Raw genomic sequence first — 27,864 nt, forward strand, 5'->3', positions numbered from 1 at the left:
CTCAACCACTGCAGCTACACAATGGCTTCCAATAGTAGATAATCAGTGGTTATTTATTTATTTATTTATTTATGGAGAGTAGATATTCAGTGGTTATTTATTTATTCATATTTTTGGAGACGGAGTCTCACTCTGTCACCCAGGCTGGAGTGCAGTGGCTTGATATAGCCTCACTGCAATTTTTGCATCCTGGCTTCAAGCAGTTCTCCTGTGTCAGTCTCCCAAGTACCTGGGACTACCGGCGCCCACCACCATGCCTGGCTAATTTTTGTGTGTGTGTATTTTAGTACAGATGGGGTTTCACCATGTTGCCCAGGCTGGTCTTGAACTCCTGAGCTCAGGCAATCCACCTGCCTCAGCCTCCCAAAGTGTCAGTGGTTATTTTTTGTGAAAAAATATAGCTGAATATGAATGTGAGAATAAGTATCCCATGGCAAAGTCCAGAAAAATGTAGTTAGCACAGTGTAGGTAAGAGTTGACCATTGCCAAAGAAGTTAAGATGTTTTTGCCAGATTCTCCCATATAGAAAATGTTGTATTTCCTTAGACATAGTAGATATCCAATAGGTACTTGTTGCAATGGTGAGAGTTCTAATATATTTGTTTCTTTCTAAATCTGGGAATATATTAGCTATCTACTTGTACTTTCATGAACTAGATTAGCATCACTTTTCCATATTAAGTAGTATGAATTTAGGCACTCACATTCACACAATGACATCTTATGATCTAGACTAAAATAAGGTCCAACGTCTCTACTATTACTGGAAAACTTGAAATTCTCTGAGATGTTTCCTACTTATCTGCTTCTCAGACTTGATGCTGACAACTTACTCTGCCAACCTTCATTAATTGGCACGTCCATAAGCAGAACAGGAAAAACACATATCATTCAGTGTGTTCTTGGAAACCTCCCATTATTTTCTACAAGAAACATGAACTGGAGCAGTAGTTCTCAATGTTTTGGCCTCAGGACTCCTTTACATTCTTACATACTATTGAGATCTTCAAACTGCTTATGTTTTTGAAAGTTATATATGTCCATGTTTAATTTATATAGGATTAAAACTGATACATTTAAAAAAGATATTAATTTATTAAAAAATAAAATTCCATTACATGTTAAGAATACAGCATTTTATGAAAAAATAACTGTTTTCAAAGAAAAAACATTTAGAGAGAAAAGTGGCATTGTTTTATATTTTTCAAATCTCTTTAATGTCTGGTTTAATAAAACACTGCTAGATTCTCATATCTGTTTCTGCATTCAACCTGTTGTGGTATTTTTCCTCCAGCTTTATTGAAGTGTGATTGACAAAATTGAATATATTTAGGGTATGCAACATAATGATTTCATATATGTAGACCTTATATAATTACCACAATCAACTTAATTAACACATCCATCACTACCCATAGTGTGTGTGTGTGTGTGTGTGTGTGTGTGTGTGTATGTGTGTATGTGGTAAGGACACTGTTCTCTTATCAAATTGCAAGTAAATAATACAATATTGTTAACCATAGTCACAACTCTATATATTATATTCCTGGTATTTATTCATCTTCTTACTGAAAGTTTGTACCTTTTCATCATACCTCTCCATTTCTTCCACCACCATATACCTCTACCTCCTGGCAACCACCATGCTACATTCTGATTCTATTAGTTTGATTTTTTTTTTTTCTTTTAGATTTCACATAATTGAGATGATGCGGTACTTGTCTTTCTGTTTGTGGCTAATTAGATATTAGTATAGTATCCTCCAGGTTCATCCATATTGTTATGAATGGCAAGATTCCTGTATTTTGATGGCTGAATGAGAGTTCATTTTATAGATACCACATATTCTTTACCCATTCATTCACTGATGGGCACTTGGGTTGTTTTCATATCTTGACTATCATGAAAAACTATGCAATGAAGATAGGCATGTGAATATTTCTTTGAGATAAAGATATAATTTTCTTTGGCTATATACTCACAAGAAAATATGTAAAAATTTGAATCCAGTGTCTAGAATAGTACATTAAAATATCATGAATTGTTTTGGATTAAAAAGATGTAAAATAGGAGCTTTATAATTCCAACCATAAAATGAAGCTAAGTTTCATATATATTTTCTGATGCAGTTTTTACAGTATTCTCAGTACTTGGGACAAATCATTTAGGAAAGAAGGAGAAGAAGGGAAGTTACATTTGTAAGTGTCTGGAGGTACTAGAGACTATGCTAAGGACTTTACATATGTTCTAAAAAACTCTAAATGCTGGAAGAAACTCTATAAAATGTTACTGTTCAACATATTTCCATGTTGAAACTGAGGGTGGACAATTGCAATGTTAAAACGGAGGGTTCTTAAGTTTTGAAGGGGAGGTGAAGGTTAAAGAAAGAGAGTTGGTGGCTCTACAGCAACACAGGTTTATGGCAAGCACAACTTACGGAGGTGGGAACCAGTCAGAGCCCACTGCGGCCTACAGGCTGGGATAATTATAAGTCTGGGTGGGAGTAGTCTGGGCGGTTTGGCTTGCTTCCTGGAGGATATTGATAAGATGTTCTTATGATCACGCAATTTGGCCCTTTTTCCAGAGGACTGTGATAGGATGTTCCTTGAATGTCTGCCCAGCAGGATATGATAAGGAAGTCAGGTAACTGGGCAGGATGTGCCTCACACCGCTAACCCCTGTGGAAGGTTTCACTCTGACCAGGGCCTGCAAAATGGCTGAGGACTTACAAAATGGCGCAACTTGGACTAACAAGGGTCAGAATGTATTAATATGTATAAGATCATCTAGCTTGTATGCTTAAACCAGAGGTTAAGCTCTCCTTTGCTGAATCCAAAAATCTAGAATCATTTTACTCTCCATCCTCCTCTTCCCAAAACTCCCATCTCCACCCACTCACTACCCACTGCCAAACTTTTGCTGAAAGTCCACTCTCCTGGTATCATGGATAATTCATTAGGTTCCGTAGACTAGGTCCTGGCCCATTAAGAATAGTATATGTTAGAAATATACCATTGTCAATGCTGTTCATTTCTGGTCTGGCAAGAAACCTCTTTTTTCTGTCTTCATGTATACAGTAGAGATGTAAGCATGTAAAGGATAGCTTATTCAAATACCAAAATGTGTAGCATGCTTCAAAACACTTTTTATCTCTATTGTTTTAGAATTTATATTTTTCATTTTTGTGTTCATACTATCATTACTTCCAAAGGCCAGCCATCTCTACAGATTTATTTCAATGTATTTCATAAGTTTGGATGGGTTAACAGTTGTCTCATGATTTTTGTAACTTGCCATGTAAAGACAAGTTGATTTAATTAAGATGATTTCATTGCTTTGGTGCTGAAATGAGTCTGCCCAGGAAGGAAGGTAGTGTGGGTTAACAACTGAAAAATAACATATAAGTTCTTACAAGCTTTAAATTTTGTTCTGATGTAATCATTATAATTCATTGTTCTGGCATAATCTTCACCTGTTTGCATTGTCACAGAGAGATGACATCTAAAAATTATGTTTAAAATATATCTTCCCCATTATATAAAATTACCATTACTATTTTAGTCAGTCTTGCAGGGCTACTCAAGATTTCGTTTAGAAAATGAACTAAAATAAGTGTATAACATCTTAAAATTATATTTTCAATATAGTCTTAAAGGTATATTTACTTAGTAAAAAATATTTCCTGAACATTGGTTGTGGTTACTATTTACTAAGTGCTAGACTTCTGTAGTTGAATTTTAGGATGTGTTAAAAGGGTAAGACTACTACTTGTCTTTTAAAAGCTGAATTTTTGGCCGGGCGCGGGGGCTCAAGCCTGTAATCCCAGCAAGCATTTGGGAGGGCCGAGACGGGTGGATCACGAGGTCAGGAGATCGAGGACCATCCTGGCTAACTGGTGAAAACCGTCTCTACTAAAATACAAAAAACCTAGCCGGGCCGAGGTGGCGGGCGCCTGTTAGTCCACAGCTACCTTCGGAGGCTGAAGGCAGGGAATGGCCGTAAACCCAGAGGGCAGTTGCGTGAGCTGAGGTCTCGGCCACTGCACTCCAGCCCCTGGCGACAGAAGCAAAGACTCCGTCTCAAAAAAAAAAAAAAAAAAAAAAAAAAAAAAAAAAAAAAAGCTGAATTTTTAATATTTCTGAAAGAGATTAATAATCTTTGTGTTAATGACAAGAAAAAGGAATCATTATTAGTGTTTAAGTAGTTTAATTCTCAGTAAATATGCCTATTTTGAAGTGTGATAAAGGCTAGTCATTTCTATTACAATCTTATCAAAATGGAAAAACTTTCTCCCAATTATTTATTCAGTAATCTGTTCACTTACTTGAAAAAAATAGAAATAATGACTCTTTTTATCAAAAGTCTCTGTGTATTGACCACCCAAGTTTATGTCATTGCACTAGAGAACCAAGCAGATGAAATTGAAGACTTGTATTGTCTTACTGATTGGATTAATTTGTCCATTCTGTGAGTCTGCTTTCAGATACGCTGTTGTGTTCTCTCTTGAAATCCAAATATACACTCACTGTTAACCAGAGATGAAATTATCTACTGCACAAATGTGTGCAAGAGTGAAAGATGTAGAGTTATAATACTGGATTTTTTTGTGTGGCACAGGTGATAATAGATGTGTTGACAGTTTGTTATATTTCTGTGTGCTCTGGCTTTTAAATCAAGCTTATCTTACTTATCTTACTGTCATTGGAAACATAAATTGATATAAATATCCAATCAATTAAAGTATTTGTTGTGTATCAGCTTTTTGCCTGGGACTTAAGCACAGGGCACTGAGCCCATCAGCATGCATTCTATTACTTGTAGAGGAGACAGATATGTACCATGTTTTCCTTGATCAGAAGAGGAGAGATTATTACGTTCTCTGGCAGATAAGCCATTTCTGAACCGATTTTTAAATAGAATGTATAAAAAATCAGTTTTCTTCTTCTTTGTTCAGATGGTTCCCAAACTGTGAAATTCAGTCTATTGTAATTTTGACATAGCTACATTAATTTCCCTGAGCATCATTTTGTCATGAGCATTAAGATTTATTTCCACCTACCTCTTACTATGTAACTATTATTTTACCCAGATACAGTGCTTTCTAACACTCATCATTTTTATTGCTTTTGGGAAGCATCTCAGATTGGGAAACTAGCTGTTTTTTTCCAAATAGTAGCACAGTATAGTGGAAATCTGAGATTCAGTGTAGAATAGTGGAAAACTGACTTATTTAATTTAGGATGTTTAACATCTTGATTGCATTATCTAGCCTTCAATTTCCTTATCTGTAAAGTGGCAACCATAGTAGTTATATCAGAGTTTTTTGTGATGTTTAAGCATAATAGTAGACATTTAATATACAATTTGTAGTTAGTATGCTATTTTAGAAGGTAAGAAGTAGTTGAGCAAGAAACCATGCCTTCATTGGCATGGCATTAGTGGCTGTGTTGCAAGGGAAGGTTACGGGATGCTGTCTTTCCCTCTCAACCATTTAATTCCTTGCTGCTATGTTTGTTACAGTTTGTCATCTGTTTTAATATTTCCAAAGCAAAATTATGAGATTAAAAGGTAATTTCATCCTGTATAGTCTTTAAATTCATCACACACATATAGTACATGATTCACAGAATTTTACTACATTGGATACCAATTCATATAACAACCTAATGAAATGTTTGCCTTTTTAATACTATATTCGAAATATCACCCGATATAGTATGAGTATCTGCATATGTTATTGTAAATACACATAAGAAAATGTTAGTGGGCATTAATAAATGTGCTGATTTTTTCCATGTGTACTGCTAGTTAATCTTTCTTTAGATGTTTTCTTTCCCCATTCATTTACAGTATACTCTTGGCATTCAACCTGGTGTTAGGAATACTACATGCATGGCTTCCTCCAATTCTGACATCACTGTTGCTCTGTGACTCATACAGTAGCAGGTGTTGAACATTGATATAAACAGAATTTTGTCTATGAAAGCCAAAATTCTCCCATTTCAATCTCCATTGGCCAATGGAACATTAATGCCAAAGTTACTTACAAATTCAAGTCTCAGGCATGACAGTTCATTATGCTGCCTGCCAAAACTACTGGCCCATGGAAACCCTTATTTTAAAAATTAAACCACAGTAAAACTCTCTGTCAAATAAATACCTTGTGATTTTAGATTATACACTTCTATTTTTGCAGCTTTCTCTGAAATTAGTAAACTTAGATTATATTGCAGTTAATTCTTTAATAGAATTTCTCATTTAATACAGAAAACTACTTAATTATAGCAGAGTGATTCACCATAAATCCTGAAACATTTATTGTGGGGAAAAAAGGTATAATAAACTGTTGACATTCTCAATAAAATCTATTTATTTTAACATTCTAAATGATTTCATATTGTTAATAAATATAATCCTTTGACTCAACCATTTGCAACCATAAGACTGTGTTGATGAAGGCTGATTTAAAGCAATTTAAAAATTACATAATTTTAGAACTATGAACTCATATGATCTCTTGAAATCATTTTCTTAAACAAGAGAAGCATATACAATAAACTTGATAAATTTAAAATAAAATTTTAAAAGACATGAGAACTTAAAAGTAATCTTAAGAAGACTACAATTTAAGAGTTATTTTTTAACTTATGATTAAGTATTTGAAATGTTGCCACTGTTTAGAAAGAAATCATATTTTCTAGACACCAGTATTTCTACAATCATGTGTGTCCAAAAATTTTGCTATCATCTTTTAGTATGCATTTTTTGTATTGATATACTTGTATTTTTTAGGTTTCTGTAAAGATAAGCTCATATTCCCTTGAATCCAGTCAACAACTAGAGTATAGGAGAGTTGAATAATCTAATCTCTATTTGGTGAGATAATGTGCCAAATGGTATCACCTCAATCAATTTTGAACAAGTATCTATTCCATTATGAAAGTCTGTGGAAGAAACAGGTTGGGTCATAATTCTTAACTACTTTTCCGCCTTGGATATTGTGGGAGTAGCAATCAATACCTACAAAGAAATCATGTCTTAGGTGTTAGGTGCTCAAGTTAGTGCATTTCCGTTTTGAGTAATTTTTAATAGATATTCTGAAAAATGCATATATGCTGAATACATTATTACGTAAGTACTTTGAAGGACTACTATCCTGAGGTGACAGAATCATAAGAGAAATTCCCAAGGGGGGAAAAAAAAAAAAACTCGAGGAAGAGTACTGTGGCATATGATGAAACCAGAAACCTAGAAATTAGAAAATTAATGTAAGGTAGCACGGAGCCCAATGAAAGAGCTGTGATTCAAAGAATACATTTTTTTTAAATTTTTATATTAAAATCATTAAATCAGCAGTTCATAGTTCTTCCATAGTAGGAATATCAGGTACAGACAATTTTAGTTTAAGAAAAGTTTCTCTTTTAAAATTCGAATAATATCCAACCTCTTCTAGAGAGCCGATCAAGAAGGAACGCTTGCTATCTCTTTTTGTGTGATTTGTATATTACAAATCAAAATCAGAAGTGATAGCTGAAAGGAACATTACATACCAAATTTACTTTTAAAATGGATGTGAAAATAATAAATAAAATATTTGTAAAATGCATCACATGATAACTAAAATTATAATTCATTCTATTAGTCTAGCTTATTTTAGGAATGCAAGTTTAATATTTTAAAAATCTAATGTAATCCACCAAATTAAAGAAATAAAACATACAATTGTCTTAATAAATGTATCGGAATTTCTGACAAAATTGAATATCCGTTCATAAAACATCTATTAACAACATGAGAATGGAAGGAATATCTTTAACCCGATATACACATTACAACATGGATGCCTACCATCACACATTATTAATACTTCTTTAAATATTTTCTGGAGTCTGTGCAGTAAACCAAAAAAAAAGTTAAATCTCTAAATAACTAGAAGGGATATAATAAAATCTTAATTATTTTGCATGTGATATAATTTTTTTAAGTAGAAAAAAGGAAGAAAATTATTATAATTAAAAAGAGAGTGTAGCAAGATTACTTTATAGGACAACTGAATAGTATTCCTCTACACCAACAATGGGAAATATTTTAATTTTAAAACATACTTTTATGTTAACATTGACCAGACACTTAACCATTGTCTTAATTTGTTCAGGCTGCTATAACAAAATGCCTTAGATTAGATAACTAGTAAACAACAGACATTTACTTCTTACAATTCTGGAGGCTGGGAAGTTCAAGATCAAAGTGCCTATGGTATCTGGTAAGGGCCTGCTCCCTCCCAGATGGTGCTTTTTAGCTGTGTCTTCACATGATGGAAAGATAATATAATATAATCACCTCCCAAAGACCCCAATCTCTTAATACTATCACCTTGGGGGTTAGGATTTCAATATATGAATAAACATTCAGACTATAGCAATAATATTAAGGATTTATTTTTATATTATTATAAGGATGGCATTTCTTCCCAAAGTGATCTTTAGTCTCAATGTGATTCCAGTCACAATGTTGGCATGGAAATTACTGAGCTCATTTCAATATTCATATGGAAGAGAAAAGAAAAATAATTTAAGATTTCCTGATGAACTAGTAGTGTGACTTGCCCATTCTGGATATTAAGACCTATAATAAAGTTGTAATAATGACAACAGCACATTATTATGGAGATGGAAGAAAAAGACAAATTGAATTGATTTGGGAACGCAGACACACCCAAACACATATGGTAACTCATATACGACAGAGTTATCATTGTACATTAATGGGGCATATTGACAAGGGGTACTACGACTCATGTTGGAAAAAGTGAAACTGGATTCCTGCCTCCTACCACATACCTGCACACATATACACACATGTTCTCCAAGTAAACACTGAAATGTGAAAAACAACTTCTTCAAACTTTTAGGAAAAAAATGAGAATAACTTTATGACCACAGCATTGAGGATTTCTTAAGCACATCAGAAAATGTGAAAACAATTATATTAAAAGCTCTGTGCATTAAAATTATAAACTTTTGTTTATCATAAGGCAATACATTGCAAATAAAAAGAGAAGACAAAAACTAGCGATCTTCTACTTCATAACCAGGGTGGTTGCTTTGACTACTCTTTGTAATTGTATATGCTCTATATTCCGTATATGTTTAAATTATTTCATATTATTAAAAATGATGTTGTAAAGTACATATCCTATAAATTAAAAGTGAAGTAAAGACGGTATACATTTTTTCACTCATTGATTTTAGCTTAGTACTGAAAAATATTTAGAAATCCTCCACAATTGGTACAAATTATTAATTCTTCAGTTGAGCCCCAAAAGAAATATTTCATTTGCCTTTGGTGGCCCTTATGGTATAACACACAATGTTTTCAGTTGCTTGCACCATAAAGCAACTGAGACCAACAAAAGGAATGGCAGATTAAACATCTTGCACATTCCCTGGTGGATTTATGTTCATCAATTAACTGTGTAGGGGAGCAAACAAAATATAAAGCAGTCTTCACATTTTTTTTTCTCTTTGTCTGTCAGTGTTAACGATATATTGCTATGTTTGTATAAATAAAATATATATTTTGAAACCTCATTTTATATGGATTTTAACAGAACATTATTGATGCACCTTTGTAAATGACTTTCCCGTCAAATAGTGTTGTTTTAACTCAATTTGCCTGCCCCATCCCCAAAATACAGAGAGAATGCAATAGCAATGGAGAAAGAGGGTAGGAAAAGGTAGAGAACAGATAAAGTAACAACAACAAAACAAGGTGGAAGACAGATCCCTCTTACTGGTAATGAAAAACAATATAATTCTTCTCACCAGCTCTTCCATAAAATTTAGGTGGCACTATTGACTGGTCCAAGTAGATATTAAAAAAAAAAAAAGAAAGAAAAGAAAAGAAAAGAAGAGGGAAGAAAGCATGAATAGGAGTAGCTTCACAAAGATAGGAGATAACTGAGAAACTGTTTTTATTGCATCTTCCTGTGTAGGCCAGCTTCTAAGCTCTGGCCTCAGACTTACCTTTTATCTCTTGTAATGCTTTCTTACCACTATTATGTCTGCTTCTTATTTCTTTTCTAGGCATGTACTGTTGCAGGGGTGTCCAATCTTTTGGCTTTCATGGGCCACATTGGAAGAACACTAATTGTGCTGGGCCACACAATAAAATACATTAACACTAACAATAGCTGATAAGCTAAAAAAAAAATAAAAATAAAAATAAAAAATCTTTTTAAAAAGTCTCATAATGTCTCACACCAGTTAGAATGGCAATCATTAAAAAGTCAGGAAACAACAGGTGTTGGAGAGGATGTGGAGAAATAGGAACACTTTTACACTGTTGGTGGGATTGTAAACTAGTTCAACCATTATGGAAAACAGTATGGCAATTCCTCAAGGATCTAGAACTAGATGTACCATATGACCCAGCCATCCCACTACTGGGTATATACCCAAAGGATTATAAATTATTCTACTACAAAGACACATGCACACGTATGTTTATTGCGGCACTATTCACAATAGCAAAGACTTGGAATCAACCCAAATGTCCATCTGTGACAGACTGGATTAAGAAAATGTGGCACATATACACCATGGAATACTATGCAGCCATAAAAAAGGATGAGTTTGCGTCCTTTGTAGGGACATGGATGCAGCTGGAAACCATCATTCTTAGCAAACTATCACAAGAACAGAAAACCAAACACCGCATGTTCTCACTCATAGGTGGGAACTGAACAATGAGATCACTTGGACTTGGGAAGGGGAACATCACACACCGGGGCCTATTAAGGGGGGGGTAGGGATTGCATTGGGAGTTATACCTGATATAAATGATGAATTGATGGGTGCTGACGAGTTGATGGGTGCAGCACACCAACATGGCACCAGTATACATATGTAACAAACCTACATGTTATGCACATGTACCCTAGAACTTAAAAAAAAATAAAAAAAAAAAAAAAAAAAAAAAAAAAAAAAAAAAAAAGAAAGCTTACGAATTTGTGTTGGGCCACTTTCAGCGCTGTCCTGTAGCCACATGCAGCCCATGGGCCATAGGTTGAATAACACAGTTTAGGAGTTGTTAAATAAACAGAGTCCTGGAGGAAATAAGTGAGAAAAATAATGTGATGGGCAAACATAACAATAATATCATGATAAACACTTAGATAATAGCTTGGATAGCAATAAGATTCTTTTAAGAAGGTACATTTTTTTCCCCAAAAGGAAATTATTCCTTTTTGGTCCCTTTTTATTAATATTTCAGCCATGAAACTGAAAAAAAACTATCTGGATTAAATTATTTTATTAAGTTCTCATGTCTGATTCTGTTCTAGGTACTATACACAAATTTTTAACAGATTTTTTTCTTGTTTCTAGTACGTCATAAGCAAAAATAGTGTCACTGGATTATGGGATAGGTATAGGAATAAATATACAAAGTACAGAAAGTACAACACAAACAGTTTCATATTGGTTTGGCAATCTGTGTTTTTGTTTTGATTTTATTGAAAACCGTGCTCATAGCATCATGTAATTTGGCATAAAATTTGTATCTAAAGAGCTCTCTCTGTATTATTTTAAATAGCAATAACTATATGTCAATCATATCATTTTACATGAAATCACCTTAACTACAACAAAGAAATGTCTCAACTGGAATGACACCAAGATTTTGGGACTGACTTTTAAGTGGATAATGTTGATGTTGATAGAAGGATCAGAACTAATAGAAGATCTAGTAGGGATTAATATCACTCTTCTCTGCAATGCCATAGAGCTGTATTAGTGGGTTTTTTGTTTTTTCTTTTTGTTTGTTTGTTTGTTTGTTTTTCTTTGGAAAGAGTCTCACTCTGTTGACAAAGCAGGAGTGCATTGGTGCCATCCTAGCTCACTGCAGCCTCCAACTCCCAGGCTCAAGTGATTATTCCACCTCATCTCCCACAGATGCATACCAGGACATCCAGCTAATTTATTTTTTAATGTTTTGTAGACAGAGAGTGTCGCTATGTTGCCCTGGCTAGTCCTGTGCTTAAGCGACCCTCCCTCCTTAGCATCCTAAAGTGCTGGGATCACAGGCATGAGCTACCACATTGGCCATTAGTTCTTAATTTAAGAAATTAATTCATTCTGCTTTGATTTGTGTTTATGTTTCATGTGGTAGGGTCCTGTCTCATTTATCTTTCAGTATCCCACAACATGTATTAATATTGTTCGTATATTGAGTAGTCATATCTCAAAAGAATAAAGAATTATCCTTTTAAACAAATTTTTCTTTAAACATTTATTTCAGAAATTTGGTACAACTGTATAAAAGTGAAGATGACATGGAAATTTCAAAGAAGATTCAGACTCAGTGGACCTCTTTGGGCCTAGAAGATGTACAGTTTGTAAATTACTCTGTGCTGCTTAATCTGCCAGACCCTTCTCCCAGCACTGTGACTCTGAGCAGCAGTGGTCAATGCTTTCATCCTAATGGCCAGCCTTGCAGTGAAGAAGCCAGAAAAGATAGCAACCAAGACCTGCTCTATTCATATGCAGCCTATTCTGCCAAAGGAATTCTCAAGGTAATATGGCCATTTGTCTCTGTCATTTACAGTGAGATGGAATTAGAAAACAACAGCTTTCATCTAAATTGAACTAACTGGCAAGATGCAACATACAAAAGTAACCATTAAATCTTCTCAATGTGGAGGTGCCAGGAAAGAGAAGGACGATGTGGCCTTTCTGACCCTTTTCTTGTCATATTTTTAAAGTGAAAACATGTTAGAAAAATTTAATTCAAAGGTGTCGAATGTGTGACTGAGTCATTCACATTTTGCTCTGTCGATACAGTGCAAGTCTATTTCATTCTACGGCTTTGAAGAGGCAAAATTTAATACACTGATATACAGAAAGGGAAAGAAATGGAGAGGGTTGTGTTTTGAGATTCTGTACACACAAAAGAAATTAAGTGGAAAATTGATATGATTATTAACACATTTAAGATTTGAAACACAACGCCCCTGCTTTCATGATGAAAAACATATGCGATAAGAAGCCAGGTGTGTATTATTTCTTCATCTTTTCTGGGTCAGCAGATTTATGATGCAGTGTTTTTGTTTTGTTTTGTTTTGTTTTGTTTTGTTTTGTTTTGTTTTGGCATAGTGGTTAAGTGCAAGGCTTGTAGAGCCACGTGGACTAGTTTTAAATCTCAGCTCTCCAATTAACCACCGTTACTTAACTGTGGGGAGGAAACTGGGGCTGATTTCCTCATCTCTGTATTGGAGTCAATAATAATTCCAACTCATAAGATTGTTGTGAGAAAATATTAATATATGTAAATCTAGGATGATAGAGCATAGCCTATAGTAAGAACAATATACAAGGTAGATATAACGTGTAATTTGGTCAATAATTTCTTTTATATGGGCAAGTTTTCTAACTCTATGTAAAAGGGTAATTTGAAAAAATACACTTAGTTTTTTTTTTTTTTAAATCAAACTGTATATTGCCTCATTTAATACCAATGAAATAATGTTATTTTTCTGACTGTTGTTAATAGCACAAATGTTTCAGAATCTAACTTATTATTAAATTTGATTAATATATGGGATGTTTAAATCATTTTAAATTACTTTGCATAAATACTTGAAATAATAACAGTAAGTGCTCATTCCTAATAGATTTTGGGGGAGTGGGAGTGAGAGGCGGATTTTCTGGCAGTCCAGCATCGTTTCTATTCTGTGTATATCATACTTTGACTTTTAGCCAAAGAGCTGCATATAACTACTACTACCTTGAAAAGTCTTACCATTAATTAAATTTTAATATAATAGTAAATGTCTGCAGTATTTCTACTGTAGGACTCATGTAATTTGATTTGATTAATATTATGCTCTTTCTGGTAGGTAATAATGGTAACACACCTATATATTAATAAAAATAGAGGAAGGCAACTGTCACTCTTTCAGAAGCTTCGGCCTTAAGCCAAGACTCTAAAAGTTACCCTGGTATTTTCTCTAAAACTCCTAACTCTGCCTAAGCCATATGCATTTTCAACCTCTTCTTTTTCCCAATTTGCTCAGGTCATGCCTTCCCCTAAACAAAAGCATGTCTAAAACACAGAACATTCACAAAAACACCAGGAACTTGAGTGGGTCCTTGGAATCTTCCCCATCTCCTTGCTTTTCAATTTCCGCTGGTGAACATTGATTATTCCTTGAAGAAGGAGATATGCAAAACTCATGAAACTATAGCTTGCATCCTTATTTCCTTAGCATGGCTGTCTGTAATAACCCACTGGGCCCAGTGGATTGAAAGTAGAATAACATTAAATAAATTCCTTAGATATGGTTTCACCACAAAAACCCTCCCTCAACGCTCCTGCACTTTCATATTATTATGCAGTTTCCACCCAGACCAAGGAAAGAGATATCCTATCATTGTGCAGCTTCCCAGAGCTCCTTATGGGAGCATGTGTATGTTGGTCTTACTGTATGATGGGGAGATTCACTGGATCTGGAAAATTAAATTTCTCTTACTCCTTTATACTCGGGACTTACTGCATTACAAGGGAGAGATGGGAGAGGAACCCTTCAGTAACAATTTGTTTACCTTGGTTTAAAAGGGATATTGGCCGGGAGCGGTGGCTCACGCCTGTAATCCCAGCTCTTTGGGGAGGCCGTAATCCCAGCAGTTTCGGAGGCCGATGCAGGTGGATCACCTGAGATTAGGAGTTTGAGAAGATCCTGACCAACATGGTGAAACCCTGTCTGTACTAAAAAAAGTACAAAAAATTAGCCGTCCCGGTGGCGGGCCCCTGTAATCCCAGCTACTCCTGAGGCTGAGGCAGGAGAATCGCTTGAGCACGGGAGGCGGAGGTTGCAGTGAGCCGAGATCGTGCCATTGCACTGCAACCTGGGCAACAAGAGCGAAAATCCTTCTCAAAAAAAAAAAAAAAAAAAAAAAAAAAAAAAAAAAAAAAAGGGGGGGGGCGGGGTGGGGTGGTAGATATTAACAGATATTGTATACTTCTAATTTCTGATTCATACTCACCACCAGCAAACCCTCATAATAATGGAGGTGGTGGTGGAGGGAAAAATGTCAGGGAGAAGATCACTTGGAAGAATCTGTTTGGCCGGCCCTAGAGTTCCAATATTGGGCAAATCCACTTTCCTATGATATTTGTGCAGATATTGGACAGAGAGTATTAGAGGTAATTATATGTTTGCTTTTTATATTTTGTAAAAGACTAGGCTGAATCGCAAAAATGTTCATCACCCCCTTCATTTTAACCGATGATGCTGTAGGATGGATATGTAAATATTTTTCACCCGTTATTTTCTTTATTCTTTCACACTTCTACAATTAGATAGCCTCACCTTCAAGTGTCCCGCATTCAAGAAGTGTGTAAGAGTAATAAATTTTTGGCTATTTAGTGTCCATTGTTAGACTCCTTCACACAACTGAATGTCATCTCATTTTTAATGTAAAATAATTTTTTAGTTTAAAATATATGTAATATTACTAATATGTAGAGGTTTAATATTTTAAGAAATAAGTTAAAAATGTGAATTTGCAAAATCCCATAGCTTCAACCTTCTTACTTTAAAAAACTGAGCCTATTCCCTTTCTTCTAGATATTTTTAGACTACACCAAATTCCAAGCAGTCACTGGTTGATTAGTTTATAAGGACCCTATAATTACGATTTTATTAAAATTAAAATGTATTCAGACCTGAAGTATTTTAATATCTTTTTCAAATTTAGCAGTCATTGTTTGTGAAGGTTAAGTTAGCCTCCATAAATTTTACTTGAGTACCATTTTTATTTCCTTGACAATTTCAAATCATCAGACCTTAGAAACTAGAAATGTGAATTCTAAGGATACCGATGGTGTTCTCCACCTCAGCCCCTCCCTCTCTCATTTAGAATTATAAGTTATAAGGGAAGATTAGTTGTATTCTCAGCATTTTGGTTATATGTTCGATATCTTCAGTAGCTGTCTTTTTAGATCCCTTTAATTGAAACAGTTGTTTTTCTTATCCAAATGTATGTGGTTCTTTCCTCTTCTTTATTTTTTCTTTTTCACTTATTTTTTCTTGTCAAGATAGGACACAAAAGAAGAAACCAGTTTACTTAAAAACAATATATTTTAACTTTCAAACTAATGCATGTGTGTGTGTCTATAACAATGGCCTTTTGTGTTGTTTACTGGGTTTGTTGTATGACAATTTCTATTACAGCATTCGGGACAATCGGGAGAAGATAGGGTTCAGTAATACTTTCTTGCGTGTCTCTGTCTTTCACAGTTAAGGCAATGAACACCTATTTCTAAGGATTTGACGTTGTATTGAAAGAGCCAATTTAAAAATGAAAAACTTAAGATAACCAACCAGTGGTTTTATCTGTTCACTATGAAAGAGTACTCATTTATTTTTTACAAAGTTAATTATCTTTTTGTTTTGCTAGTGGAACTGGGTTTTGTTTTGTTTTTTTTTTAATGTCCCTGTGTAACCATATCTCTGAGAGTTTTCTACATGTTTATCTTAACAGTTATAAGTTTTTAAATTTCCTTGTATTTCACATAAAAGAAAATCAACCTCTATTGCAGATTTATGAAGTTTTCCACATATCCATAGTTCTAAGTCCTTATGTAGTATCCTCCCACCATTTGTAAGTGTATTAAAACTGCCTTTTTTAAAGAAGAGTTAAAAAGAAAAAAGCCTTTTTGTTTTTTGTTTTTGTCGTATTTATGGTATTGTATTATTTATTATTTATTTATTTATTTTGAGACGGAAGTGTTCGCTCTGTCGCCCAGGCTGGAGGCAGGTGGCCGGATCTCAGCTCACTGCAGCTCCGCCCCCGGGTTTACCGCCATTCTCCGCCAGCTCCCGAGGAGCTGGATACAGGCGCCCGCCCCACCCTCGCCCGGCTAGTTTCTGTCATTTTGTTATAGAGACGGAGGTTTCACCGTGTTAGCCAGGATGGTCTCGATCTCCTGACCGTGAGTCCGCCCGTCTCGGCCTCGCGCGAGAGTGCTGGGATTGACAGCTGAAGCCCACCCCGGCGCCCGCCAGAAAAAAGCTTTTATGCAACTGTTAAAAGGAGAAAATAAAGTTAACTGTAGATGTAGAAATACACTCCGTGTTTGAAATATTTGGCCTAAACAAAAGGGATTGTTAAAGGAAACAAAATGCAATATGGATAAAACTAACACCTTATATTTGAAGAACATAATTTGAGAAATTAATTATGCAAATTAGATAGTCACTGTTTTAAGATTGTATTAATAATGCAAATCTATTATACTAAATACATATTGATTTAAATATCTGTATCAAGAAAGCATGTGCTGTTGATACTCTTTTTTAAAACTCATATCAGTATTGTTATAATTTTCAAAAGCAACTTCTAGGTGGATATTATATATGCATATAGAATACCTGCACATATTTTATACTCCTGTTTTAGGTATATTACTGAAACTCACATATTCTAATAGCTAAATCGATGGTGATTTCTCTGTATCACTTTAAATCATTCCCTAATTCAAATCAAGCTTGAGTGGTTGCTGCTGAGGATTCAGGCATGCTCCTTTTTGATTTTGAGTCCATTGTGTTTGCATGAATTTCTATCTGGCAGAGACATTAACAAGTTCTGAAATTATTCTAGTCTGACTGCCGGCAAAGCTTGCCACAACTTTTTGCTTTTGACAAGGTTATTTGTAGAAGAGGAGTGCCCCTTTTCTTTGAAGAGCTGTCATGTCCATTCATCATAGGACCGTTTTGTATAAGCTTCCAATTTGTGCTTTCTGGTAACCATCTAAACAGCATTTCTGATATCTGAGATCTACTTCAAAAACCTACTTAGTGCCAGCATGATGGATGGTGTACTTTACAACTTCTTTGTAATTCATCGTGCACTAGAAAGGTGACATTGTTTACGCCATCATAATGACAGGTGGGTCAGTAAAAGGGTCCTAAGGAAAGTTGTCCTGTCAGATGCAAAATACATAATAAAATGGAGACATAAATAATTTAGCATGTGTAAGATTAGCTTCAGGGAATAAACAGTGATTTATATTTTTATTAAAGGGTAAATATCAACTATAATATTATCATGGAGTTAAAGACATTGGTAGTGAGTGCTGAAAATATCTAGTCAATTTTATAAATAGAACATACGACTTTTATGCAATTTCTATGCAATTATTTCTTTTGTCCTTTGTGAAACCCTGGCAGATGCAGAAAACTAAATCACATATTAATATTTGCTATACGTTGGTCAGATTGGTTCTGCCGTGTTGTTGCTGAGCAGGAGATTTTTCTAATTTACATACATTTTATGGATTTTGTATCTTTTCCTTCTGTAAAGCTTTACTTTTATATCTGAAAGATAAGCCAAATAATGCAGTTTTATAGAGAAACTTATTTTTAAAAACTCATTAACTGTACAGAAGCTCTATTATTATGAAGATATGTGTCACTACCCTATTCCACAGAGAGCAGAGTTCAACAGCCCAGACTAGCATCCCTTCTTAATAGGTGTGCAAATGTGGGGTGGTCAGGTCAATTCTCTAGGATTCAGTGTTCTCATTCATATAAGGGGAATAGTAATAGTAACTTTAATGGTTTTTGTGGGGAATAAATGAAATAAGCCATGTAAAGAGCCTGGCAGTTAGTACTCTATCAATGTTAGCTATTATTATCCTGTAGAAAGTGGACACATTTAAATGGGAGAAATTAAGAAACTACCAGAACACCAGAACAATATATCAAGATTTGAAAGAACAGACTTTTATTGTATTTATCACATTATCTAAATATAATCTTCCTGTCTTCTGTTTAACATGACAAATACAAATCATTAGGGAAGAAAATGCCTATGCCAGTATGAATAAAAATAAACTGTACATAATGCCCTGATCATATGTTTAATTAAAATTGAAAGCTCAAAAAAATCACAAATGAAATGTTTTATTCCTGAATGCAGAATGATAAATCATGTTGAGTTGGACCTGAAAAGCATTGCTTGTCTTTATGTGTAAAATATCAATTTGTAGTGCCTTAACGTATGAAATCTGAACACTGTATCAAATATTTTCTCAGAAAGTCTTAAAGTGAAAAAAATATAAACAATGCATGGAATCCTTGCAGTCAGATGCCTATTTTCTCATAGCTAGAAACACTTGGTCTTTCTCTTGTATTTTGAATATTTTCAAAGAAAAGCAAAATTATCAACATTATGGCAAAAGGCAGAGCTATATGTATTTGGCTCTGAATGATTGCTGTTGTAGAGAACAATATCAGTGAGCTAGGGAAGTGGAATGGAGCTGTAGTACTTAAACTTTTGTTTTCTGGATGGTAAGATGAAGCAACTATCTCACCAACAAAGAAATGTGAGCTTCCAAGTTTTTTTGTTTTGTTTTATTTTGTTTTGTTTTGTTTTGTTTTGTTTTGAGATGGAGTTTCTCTCTGTTGCCCAGGTTGGAGTGTAATGGCGCGATCTCAGCTCACTGCAACCTCTGCCTCCCGGGTTCAAGCGATTCTCCTGGCTCAGCCTCCTGAGTAGCTGGGATTACAGGCATTTGCCACCATGCCCCACTAATTTTGTATTTTTAATAGAGATGGGATTTCTCCATGTTGGTCAGGCTGTTCTCGAACTCAAACTCCCAACCTCAGGTGATCCATCTGCCTTGACCTCACAAACTGCTGGGATTACAGGTATGAGCCACCATGCCCAACCCAGCTTTGAAGTTTTCAAATGGTGACAGTGGCTTTGCATATTATCAGTCTCCCTTATTTTTCTTTTGTAAAATCCATCTTTTGGCAATAGTGCACAAGTGTGAGATAAATGACTGTGAATGCAGCTGTTATTGTTATTTTTTTTTAATCTGCATAAAGTCCCTTGGCCCAGTATGACCTTCTATTTCTCATTTCATGAGCTCTGTTCACTAACCAACTAAGTTAACATAACAATTCCATAATTGCTTCTGTAATTTTTTTTAAAAATTCATTTTATTTTATTTTATTTTATTTTATTTTATTTTATTTTATTTTATTTTATTTTATTTTATTGAGACAGAGTTTTGCCTAGGCTGCAGTGCAGTGGTACAACCTTGGGTCACTGTAACCTCTGCCTCCCTGCTTCAAGCAATTCTCCTGCCAGAGCCTCCCCAGTAGCTGGGACTACAGGCATGCGCCACCGTGCCCAGCTAATTTTTGTATTTTTAGTAGGGATGGGGTTTCAACATGTTCACCAGGCTGGTCTGGAACGCCTGACCTTAGGGGATCCACCCACCTCAGCCTCCCAAAGTGCTCGATTACAGGCATGAGCCACCGTACTCAGCCCATAATTGCTTCTCTCATATTTGAGAATAATAACCGTGGGGTTAGTTTCTACATATTTAAGAAGATATATATTTTCCCTGTATTTAAAATTTAGACAGGAGCATTTTCAAAAAAACTTGATCTAACACAACATATTGTACATAGTTAAATATTTGTTACAGAGAGTACATTTTCTACCCGTGAAAGAGAACAAAAGCCTATTTTACGAATTATAGCTTTAAAGAAAAGGTAGCTAAATTCAGCTAAGTGGGTAAGTGCAGTGGACTATTTTCCCTACTTCATTACAACACGTGACATTTTTAGTGAGAAAGTATTTGGATGCAGATTTTAATTTGACTAAAAGTTATTTCTAAAGATTTTAATCCCTGTAATTACTATTTGGCAGAAAAGTGCAGTGTTTTCATTTTTATTTCTGATTTGATTTAGGCACACTACTTGCAAAGTTAAGTGATAATGTAATTTTCTTATCAGATGTATGTTTTAATTTATATAAAATGCTTGTATTTAAGTATTTTGTTTCAAATAAGACTTACTTCATTTCAGCAGATGCTGCAAATTCAGTCTTTTCAGAACTAGAGAGATCTGTGGAAAAGTTGGTTCTTAGGTTTATGCAGTGTTTCAACACATTAATCCAGGAAAATGCTGTCATATTAGTTTCATAGTCTCCAGGAAGAATTTTCTTGAATTAATTTGCAACTCCTTCGATACACTTACCTTAATAAGTTGAGTATCATCTATTAAATAAAGTGCCCCGTGATTATTAATTTGTTATTCCTTATATTTTAATCTGATACTAAAAGATTAACTGCCTAATGTAGAATATAGCCAGCTGGGTCTCACTAATATAACAAGAAACATTCAACTTTCAGCAAATACATCCTGAGTATTTTTTATACATTAATCTCAGGGGACACAGTGGTAAATAAGAAAGCCTTGGACCCTGCTGCATGCAGCTGGCAATATAATAAGAGAAACTGGCATTTAAAATTGCTTGGCTTGATGCTGCTATAAAAACTAGCAAATTATTTAAATATCTAATCTCCAGTTTCCTCATCTATAAAAATATCTACCGAATATTAATGTTCTGTAGATAGACTAGGACAATTGATTCAATCTGCTTAGTAAAATGTTTAGCACAGGGGACATAAATGTTTAAGTATTTATTTTCTTTTCTTTTTTATATCATGCCATAACAGTTCTGTATGGTTTAATCCTTTCCACAACACACACACACACACACACACACACACACACACACACACACACACACATTCTATACTCAATTTTCTAATAGCTGGAGTTTCCTATGAACCACCTTTTGCCCTTATCTTTTTCTTGCTATTATCTACTTTTATGGAGACTTCTCCTTGGACCAAGGCCTAACTAAGCACAAGCTTTAACCCCTATCTCTAATGCATAACTGTTTTCTGTTTTCAACCACCTGCCAAAACATCTACTAGTGTTTTGTTCTACTGCTTTAGAAGGACACACACACACACACACACACACACACACACACACACCGTGCACACCAGCACAAACCAGATTATTTCAGCTGGTTAGTTAACTTTTTGCATCTTTCCCAATTCTCATGATCTCCCCGCACAGTTCCTCAGGAAACAATGCCCTGTTGGTCATTTGAAATAAATTATGGTGAAAATCTTTAAACCATAGAAATTTGCAAATGCTATACATCAGGACTTTTTTTTTCACCCCAAGAACCATTTTCCTAGCATACAGCTGCCCAGCATTCAACCAGAAGCAATGGACTGGATTGCCAATTACAGCATGGTCATAATATTAGGGTGGAATGGAAAGAGCCAAGAACATTGCCATGGGGTAGAAAGTGAGAGTGTGCTCAGTGCCCACTTCTGGTCCCCTACCTCTTTCATCTCGGGCCACAGAAGCCACTCAAAATGTAGTCATAATATTTAAAGGGGCAGGGAATTTCCTTCAGGTTTCTCAAGGTCTGAAATGGGAAGATTAAGTTACCTTCTCGACAGAACTAATGGAAAATCAAGAGGGAAGTTATCTTTAAAAGTTATCTCAAGTTATTTTGAAATACAGACCTTCCTGGGATACTTCAGGCTTCTGGAACATTTTGCAAAATAGCTATTGACATTCCATCCTGCTCCTCAAGCAATTGGGACTGACTGGCTCACAATCCCTTTGCCTGAACTTTCAACACAGCAACCATGTCTCTCCCTTGCCCTCCACTCATACCATAGGAGAGATGATTGACTTTCACAATTTCATTCTAGGACCCTTATCTCTGGAGCAATCAGCTAGCATGGTTGTTGATTATTTACTTTGTGTCTTATGATAGTTTTATTCCTAGTTTGCTTCAGGAAAACACAATAAATATGTTAACCATGGGAAAACTGATAAAGTTGCAGAAGCTCCCATGATCATTTATTAGGGACTTTCATGGTAATATATATGGAGTAAATCTAACCTCTTTTACACTAATTTATTTTATTCATTCTCATGTTGAGAAAGACTAGTCTAGATTTACTTTCTCTATACCTCTTTTTTCATTTCTAGGATTTGTCAACCAAATGGGATCAAACAGTTTTAGTCTATGAACACTAAGTCTTCTTTTTGGTAAATGTTGAGCAACCAACCAAGATACTGTCACCTTGTTGAGCTGTACGTTAGCTCAGATTTACCACCCAACTGTTGTTCTTTCGTTCTTTGATAGATTTTCTGAAATTTTATCTTTATCCAATCCCATCCCTGTAAAAATGCATAACTTTTTATTTCAACATTTTCTAGTCATGTTTTACTCCTCAGTATGTGTGATGCTTCTGTTTCATTTGGTACAGTTCCTCATTCCTTCAAGGACTATGTACTTCCTGCTGTCTAAAAAGTTATTCCCTAGGTCTGTGTATGGCTTCTCATCATTTGGATGTGAACTCCTTAGCAATGTCTTCCCTGACTTCCCCTAATTACTCATCACCCTCTATTACATTACCTCTATTTTACTGTCTTTGGGGCATGTCACCACTGAAAGCTTTCTGAACTGTTGATGTGTTTGTTTACTTTTTGTTGTTGTTGTTGACCTCTCAGCAGGAGAAAGTAATCAATAGGAAAGGGACCATTTGTAACTCATGGCCTCCCTATCTTCAGAAACTGGAATACAGTGTATCACATATTACCAGAAATAATTATCTCTTTAATACCCTCTTTCTTGGACTTCCCTAATTGTTTTCTCCTGTTTTTGCTTCCACTTCTCTACATATTTTTTCATAATCTCTTTTTTAAAAGATATATTTTTGCTTTTAAAATAACTCTGTGTAATATAAATAGCTAAAGGAAAGATGTTACGGCCAATTATATTTTATTTTTAAATGTTGACCAAATAATACAAAAGAACAGCTATATAATCTCTAAGGTACTATTTATTAAATTCTGGAAAATGTTTAAAGTTTTGCCTTTCTTTCTGACAATCTACAATTTTTTACTCTAGCCTGAAATATTAGATTAAATTTACATTATTTTTTCTATTGACTTTGGAGACTATACATGTAAAATATGGAAATGAAATCCTGACAAAACTGTTTCTGTTACAATAGTTTTAACTTTTTTTGTCCTTTGGATGTGTATTATATGTTAGATTGTAAAACTGAAGACATTTTGCAAATGTATTAAACAACTACTGTATGCCAAAGCAAGTAGCAACTCTGGCTTATCTTTGTTATTTGTGCTATTGAAACATAGCCACTGTGCCCCAAGCACTGCATTCAGTGTATTACTGTAGCAAATATTTTTTTCAGCAAGTGTACATATTGCATTAAAGAAGAAGTGATAGAATTGTGAAGTCACCCTTTTATCTGGTTCTTTACAACAAAGACAGCAAAATTGATTGTGTGTGTTATGCTTAATTCTGAATTCAGCAGGAATACACCAGTCTAGTCCACTAGCTAGTGTTCCTTCTAATTGATTGGAGGTCCATTTTAACTGACTAGAACTTGTGCTGTACTAGTTACTAAATATTTTAAATATCTCTCCTCTTGTGACAACCCTTGTCTAATTGGTCTTGATTAACTGGAGCACTATTTTGAGAAGGAGCTTAAAAAGATGCTGATTGCTTAATTATGTCTGCCACAGGAGTGGGGGAAGGCAGTGTTGGTTTTCATGCTTCAATACATTGTGGTCTTCATGATAATGACCATGATGGAAAGTCATTGAGTGAACTCAAAACAGAAGTACTAATATAATTCTAATAATCTTTGAATTTTGAAATCTTTATCAATATTAAGGTTCTAATGATTTTAGAAAGAAAGAAGTAAATGTGGATGATTATGGTGATGTTACAAGTTTTAATAAACATAAGCACTTTAATTGAAGTAAATTCAAAGCTAGATTACATATGATAGTAGGCAATTTCTAAAGCAGAAACTTGTTTTTAGGTGAGCAATACTTGTGATAGTATTGTACTTTGTCATTATCAGAAATGCTTGGGTTTATCATTTCTGAACTTGAGTAGAAAATTACTGTTTTAGTCAAAGCAGGCTTTTCAAACATTTTGTACATTCTGAGTCTATCTTAGAGAACTAGAAAGGCTCAGAATGATTGATTTGGTTGAAAATGTCAAGTCTGAAAGACTTCAATGCATTAATCATTTCATACACATGAAAATAAGTGAATGCTGCCTCAAGGTGGAGAAGAAACATGGCACTGGAATGTTCCCCAGTGTGGAACCCCAGCCACCCACAGATGGACTGCACCGGGGACATTTTCCTGACTTAGTTAATTTTAATTACTGTTTTATTTATTGTGTTTAGCTGATTGTAGGAAATGATAATTCTGCTTTTCTTTTAGTTACTCTTCTGTTGCTCTGCTCAGAGTGGTTTTTCCATTCCTATATAGATAGGAATGCAATTTTCCAAAATCTTGTACTCCTGAAGCAAACATCTAGCCTACTTTGTGATGTGTTTAAGAATCTTTACTATTGATAATATTAGGAGAAAGCAAGAGAAAAGATATGACTATCCTGAGAGTCTCACATTTTTAATTCTATTGAAATGAATGTAAAAGTGATTGTTTTGCCTTTGCCAGAAGTCTTTGGTCTCAAGAGTTACAGGAGATGCGGAGTATGAACTTTGGGGTGTGGAATTCCCTACCTGGTAATTACATAAATAATTTTGCTTTGCTTTGACCATGTAATGTGTTAGACATTAGGTTTCTTTTGGACACAATGTTTTGTCCTTATATAAACTGTTAAAGCTATTAATCATTTAACTGGTATTTATTTACTATTGACTTCACGCTGTTTTAAGTGCTTGGGATAAATCAGTGAGGAGAAGAAAGATCGTAGCCCTAGTGAAATGTAAACATTGTATAAGGAAGAGACAATCAACATAATAAAGAAGCAAATTATGTGTGTGTACACATACACACACACACATATATAAAAAAATACATAAATAAATGTATTTAGCTAATTATTTAGTTATAGTTAGACATTGAAGCCTGCTAGCTAAAAATAAAAGTAGAGTAAAGCAAATTGATAGTGCTGTTTTGGAGTGGGGTGATTGTAGTATTGAACAGGGTGGTTATAGTTGCCATAATAGCTGAAATTTGAAAGAAGACCTGAAAATGGCAAAATAATGAGTCAAATGAATCCGGAAAAGAGGGTGTATTTCTAACAAAAAGAAACAGCTAAAGCCAAGACCCTATGGGACATATAGAACTCCAGCTAGTTACTGTAGTTGTGCCAGGGAGAAAGTGGAGAGTAATACGCAGGACCAGCTACATAATTTGTAGACTCAACATAGGATAAAAATGCAGAATGCTTTGTTCAGAAATTATCAAGAATTTCAAGATAATGACAGCAGAGCATTAAACCAAGCAGGGAGCCTTTTAAAGCACAACCCCTGTGCAACTGCACAGGTCACAAACCTCTAAAGCCAGCCCTGGTAGAAGAGATGAAGTCATAGAGCAGTATGAAGAGAGGATTATGTAGGGCATAATAGGCCATGCAAGAATTTTGACTTTCATTATCATCCATATTGGGTCCCAATGACCTAATTCCCTGTTGTATCTCAAAACTTTCATTTCACTAATGAGGACACTGAGATCCAGAAAAGTTCATTTACTAACCCAAGGTTAGACTGCTAAGTTTTTATTGAGTCAGCTCTGCACCATCTGCTTAATCCTCAAAAGGGCCCCTGCCTTTCCGTTTACCTTCTACTGCCATCTCTAGTATACCTGCTTTCTCTTTGGCAAAGAATCGATAATGATGTGATGACAAATTATATGGAGACGAGTCCGGATTATAGAGTCAGGCTGTCTATCCTTGAATTACTGTTGTACTATTTAGTAGCTCTGTGACTGTGAAAGTGTTACTTACCATCTCCTTGCCTTGATTTCTTCATTTGTAAAAAGGGGGGATGATTCCAGTAACTTATCTCTTCTCTTTGAACTGTTGTCATGATTAGAGATGATAATGAATACATAATACCTATAACAGTGCTGGGTATATAGAATGTACTCAATAAAATATTTGTTTTGGTGGTGGTGGTTCTGGATCTCTCAATCACTGAAAAAGCTTATGTATTGATTTATTATTTTCTGTCTTGCACCATCTTCTAGGGAGTCCCTAGCTAATATCAACACATCTTGTCTCACTCTAAGTTCCAAATACAAATCTCTCTCTCTCTCTCTCTCTCTCTCTCTCCATTAAGTGATTTATGGTTCTTCTTTTTCGGCATTAACTTCTCTGTTTGGATATATACACATATTCATTCATTCATTCATTCACTTATTTTATTTAGTTCCTACTGTGTGCCAATAACTGTTCTTGGCACTCAGAACAGAAAGATTGCTGTGGCCACTGTGTGAATATATGAAGGTGTCCCTATGTGTCTTTATCTGCATATCCCACATCTGTACATAAATATGTATTCAAATATATATCCATACAGTATTATTGTATGATATTTTTCTAACCAACTGCAATCATAGTTCACTGGAAGCCTAGTTGTTTTGTTATTACCAAACAGTATAGATATCTCATTTTCAATGAATAATATAGCTATCTGACATAAGGTGTGTAGAGCCATTGTATCAAACAGATTTATATAGTTCTATCCGAATTACCTTTGTGATATCACTAATTTTGGTCTAGATTCAATGTTTGTTCTATCTAGTGTGATTATTGACATTTAGAGAGTACAACTGAATAGGAATCAGTTAATTATTTATTGAGTTTGGAAATAGCTATTCCTGTTTATTTTTTGTGTGCCTATATGAGCAAGTTAAGCTTGATCAGTTTGTAAAGTTTTCATTTGTTTATTATTTTTCTTTATTGATAAGGTAGACATTTTTTGTTTCTTGGCATTATACTCTATTTTCTCCCAAATTTTATTTATTATCTGAAAAAAGTATTTTTTTGTAAATTAAAATTCTAATTGAAGATTAAATCTTTCATTTGTGAAACGTTTGATATTTAAAATAATAGAAGATTATCTATATTAGAGAAATTAATGTGAAATAGAAATGCATGATTTTATTCCCTT

General features: G+C 34.6%; 1 protein-coding gene across 1 annotated transcript in view; it reads left to right on the forward strand.

The window, feature by feature from the left end:
* Positions 1–27,864, forward strand: part of NAALADL2 (N-acetylated alpha-linked acidic dipeptidase like 2) — a 1,006,116-nt gene that overhangs the window by 374,767 nt on the left and 603,485 nt on the right. Inside the window, 1 exon segment of the mRNA XM_017847705.1 lies at positions 12,301–12,574. Within this exon segment, the coding sequence (XP_017703194.1) occupies positions 12,301–12,574 (274 nt within the window).

The sequence above is a fragment of the Rhinopithecus bieti genome, unplaced genomic scaffold, assembly GCF_001698545.2.
Source record: "Rhinopithecus bieti isolate Rb0 unplaced genomic scaffold, ASM169854v2 scaffold_28528, whole genome shotgun sequence".
NCBI lineage: Eukaryota > Metazoa > Chordata > Mammalia > Primates > Cercopithecidae > Rhinopithecus > Rhinopithecus bieti.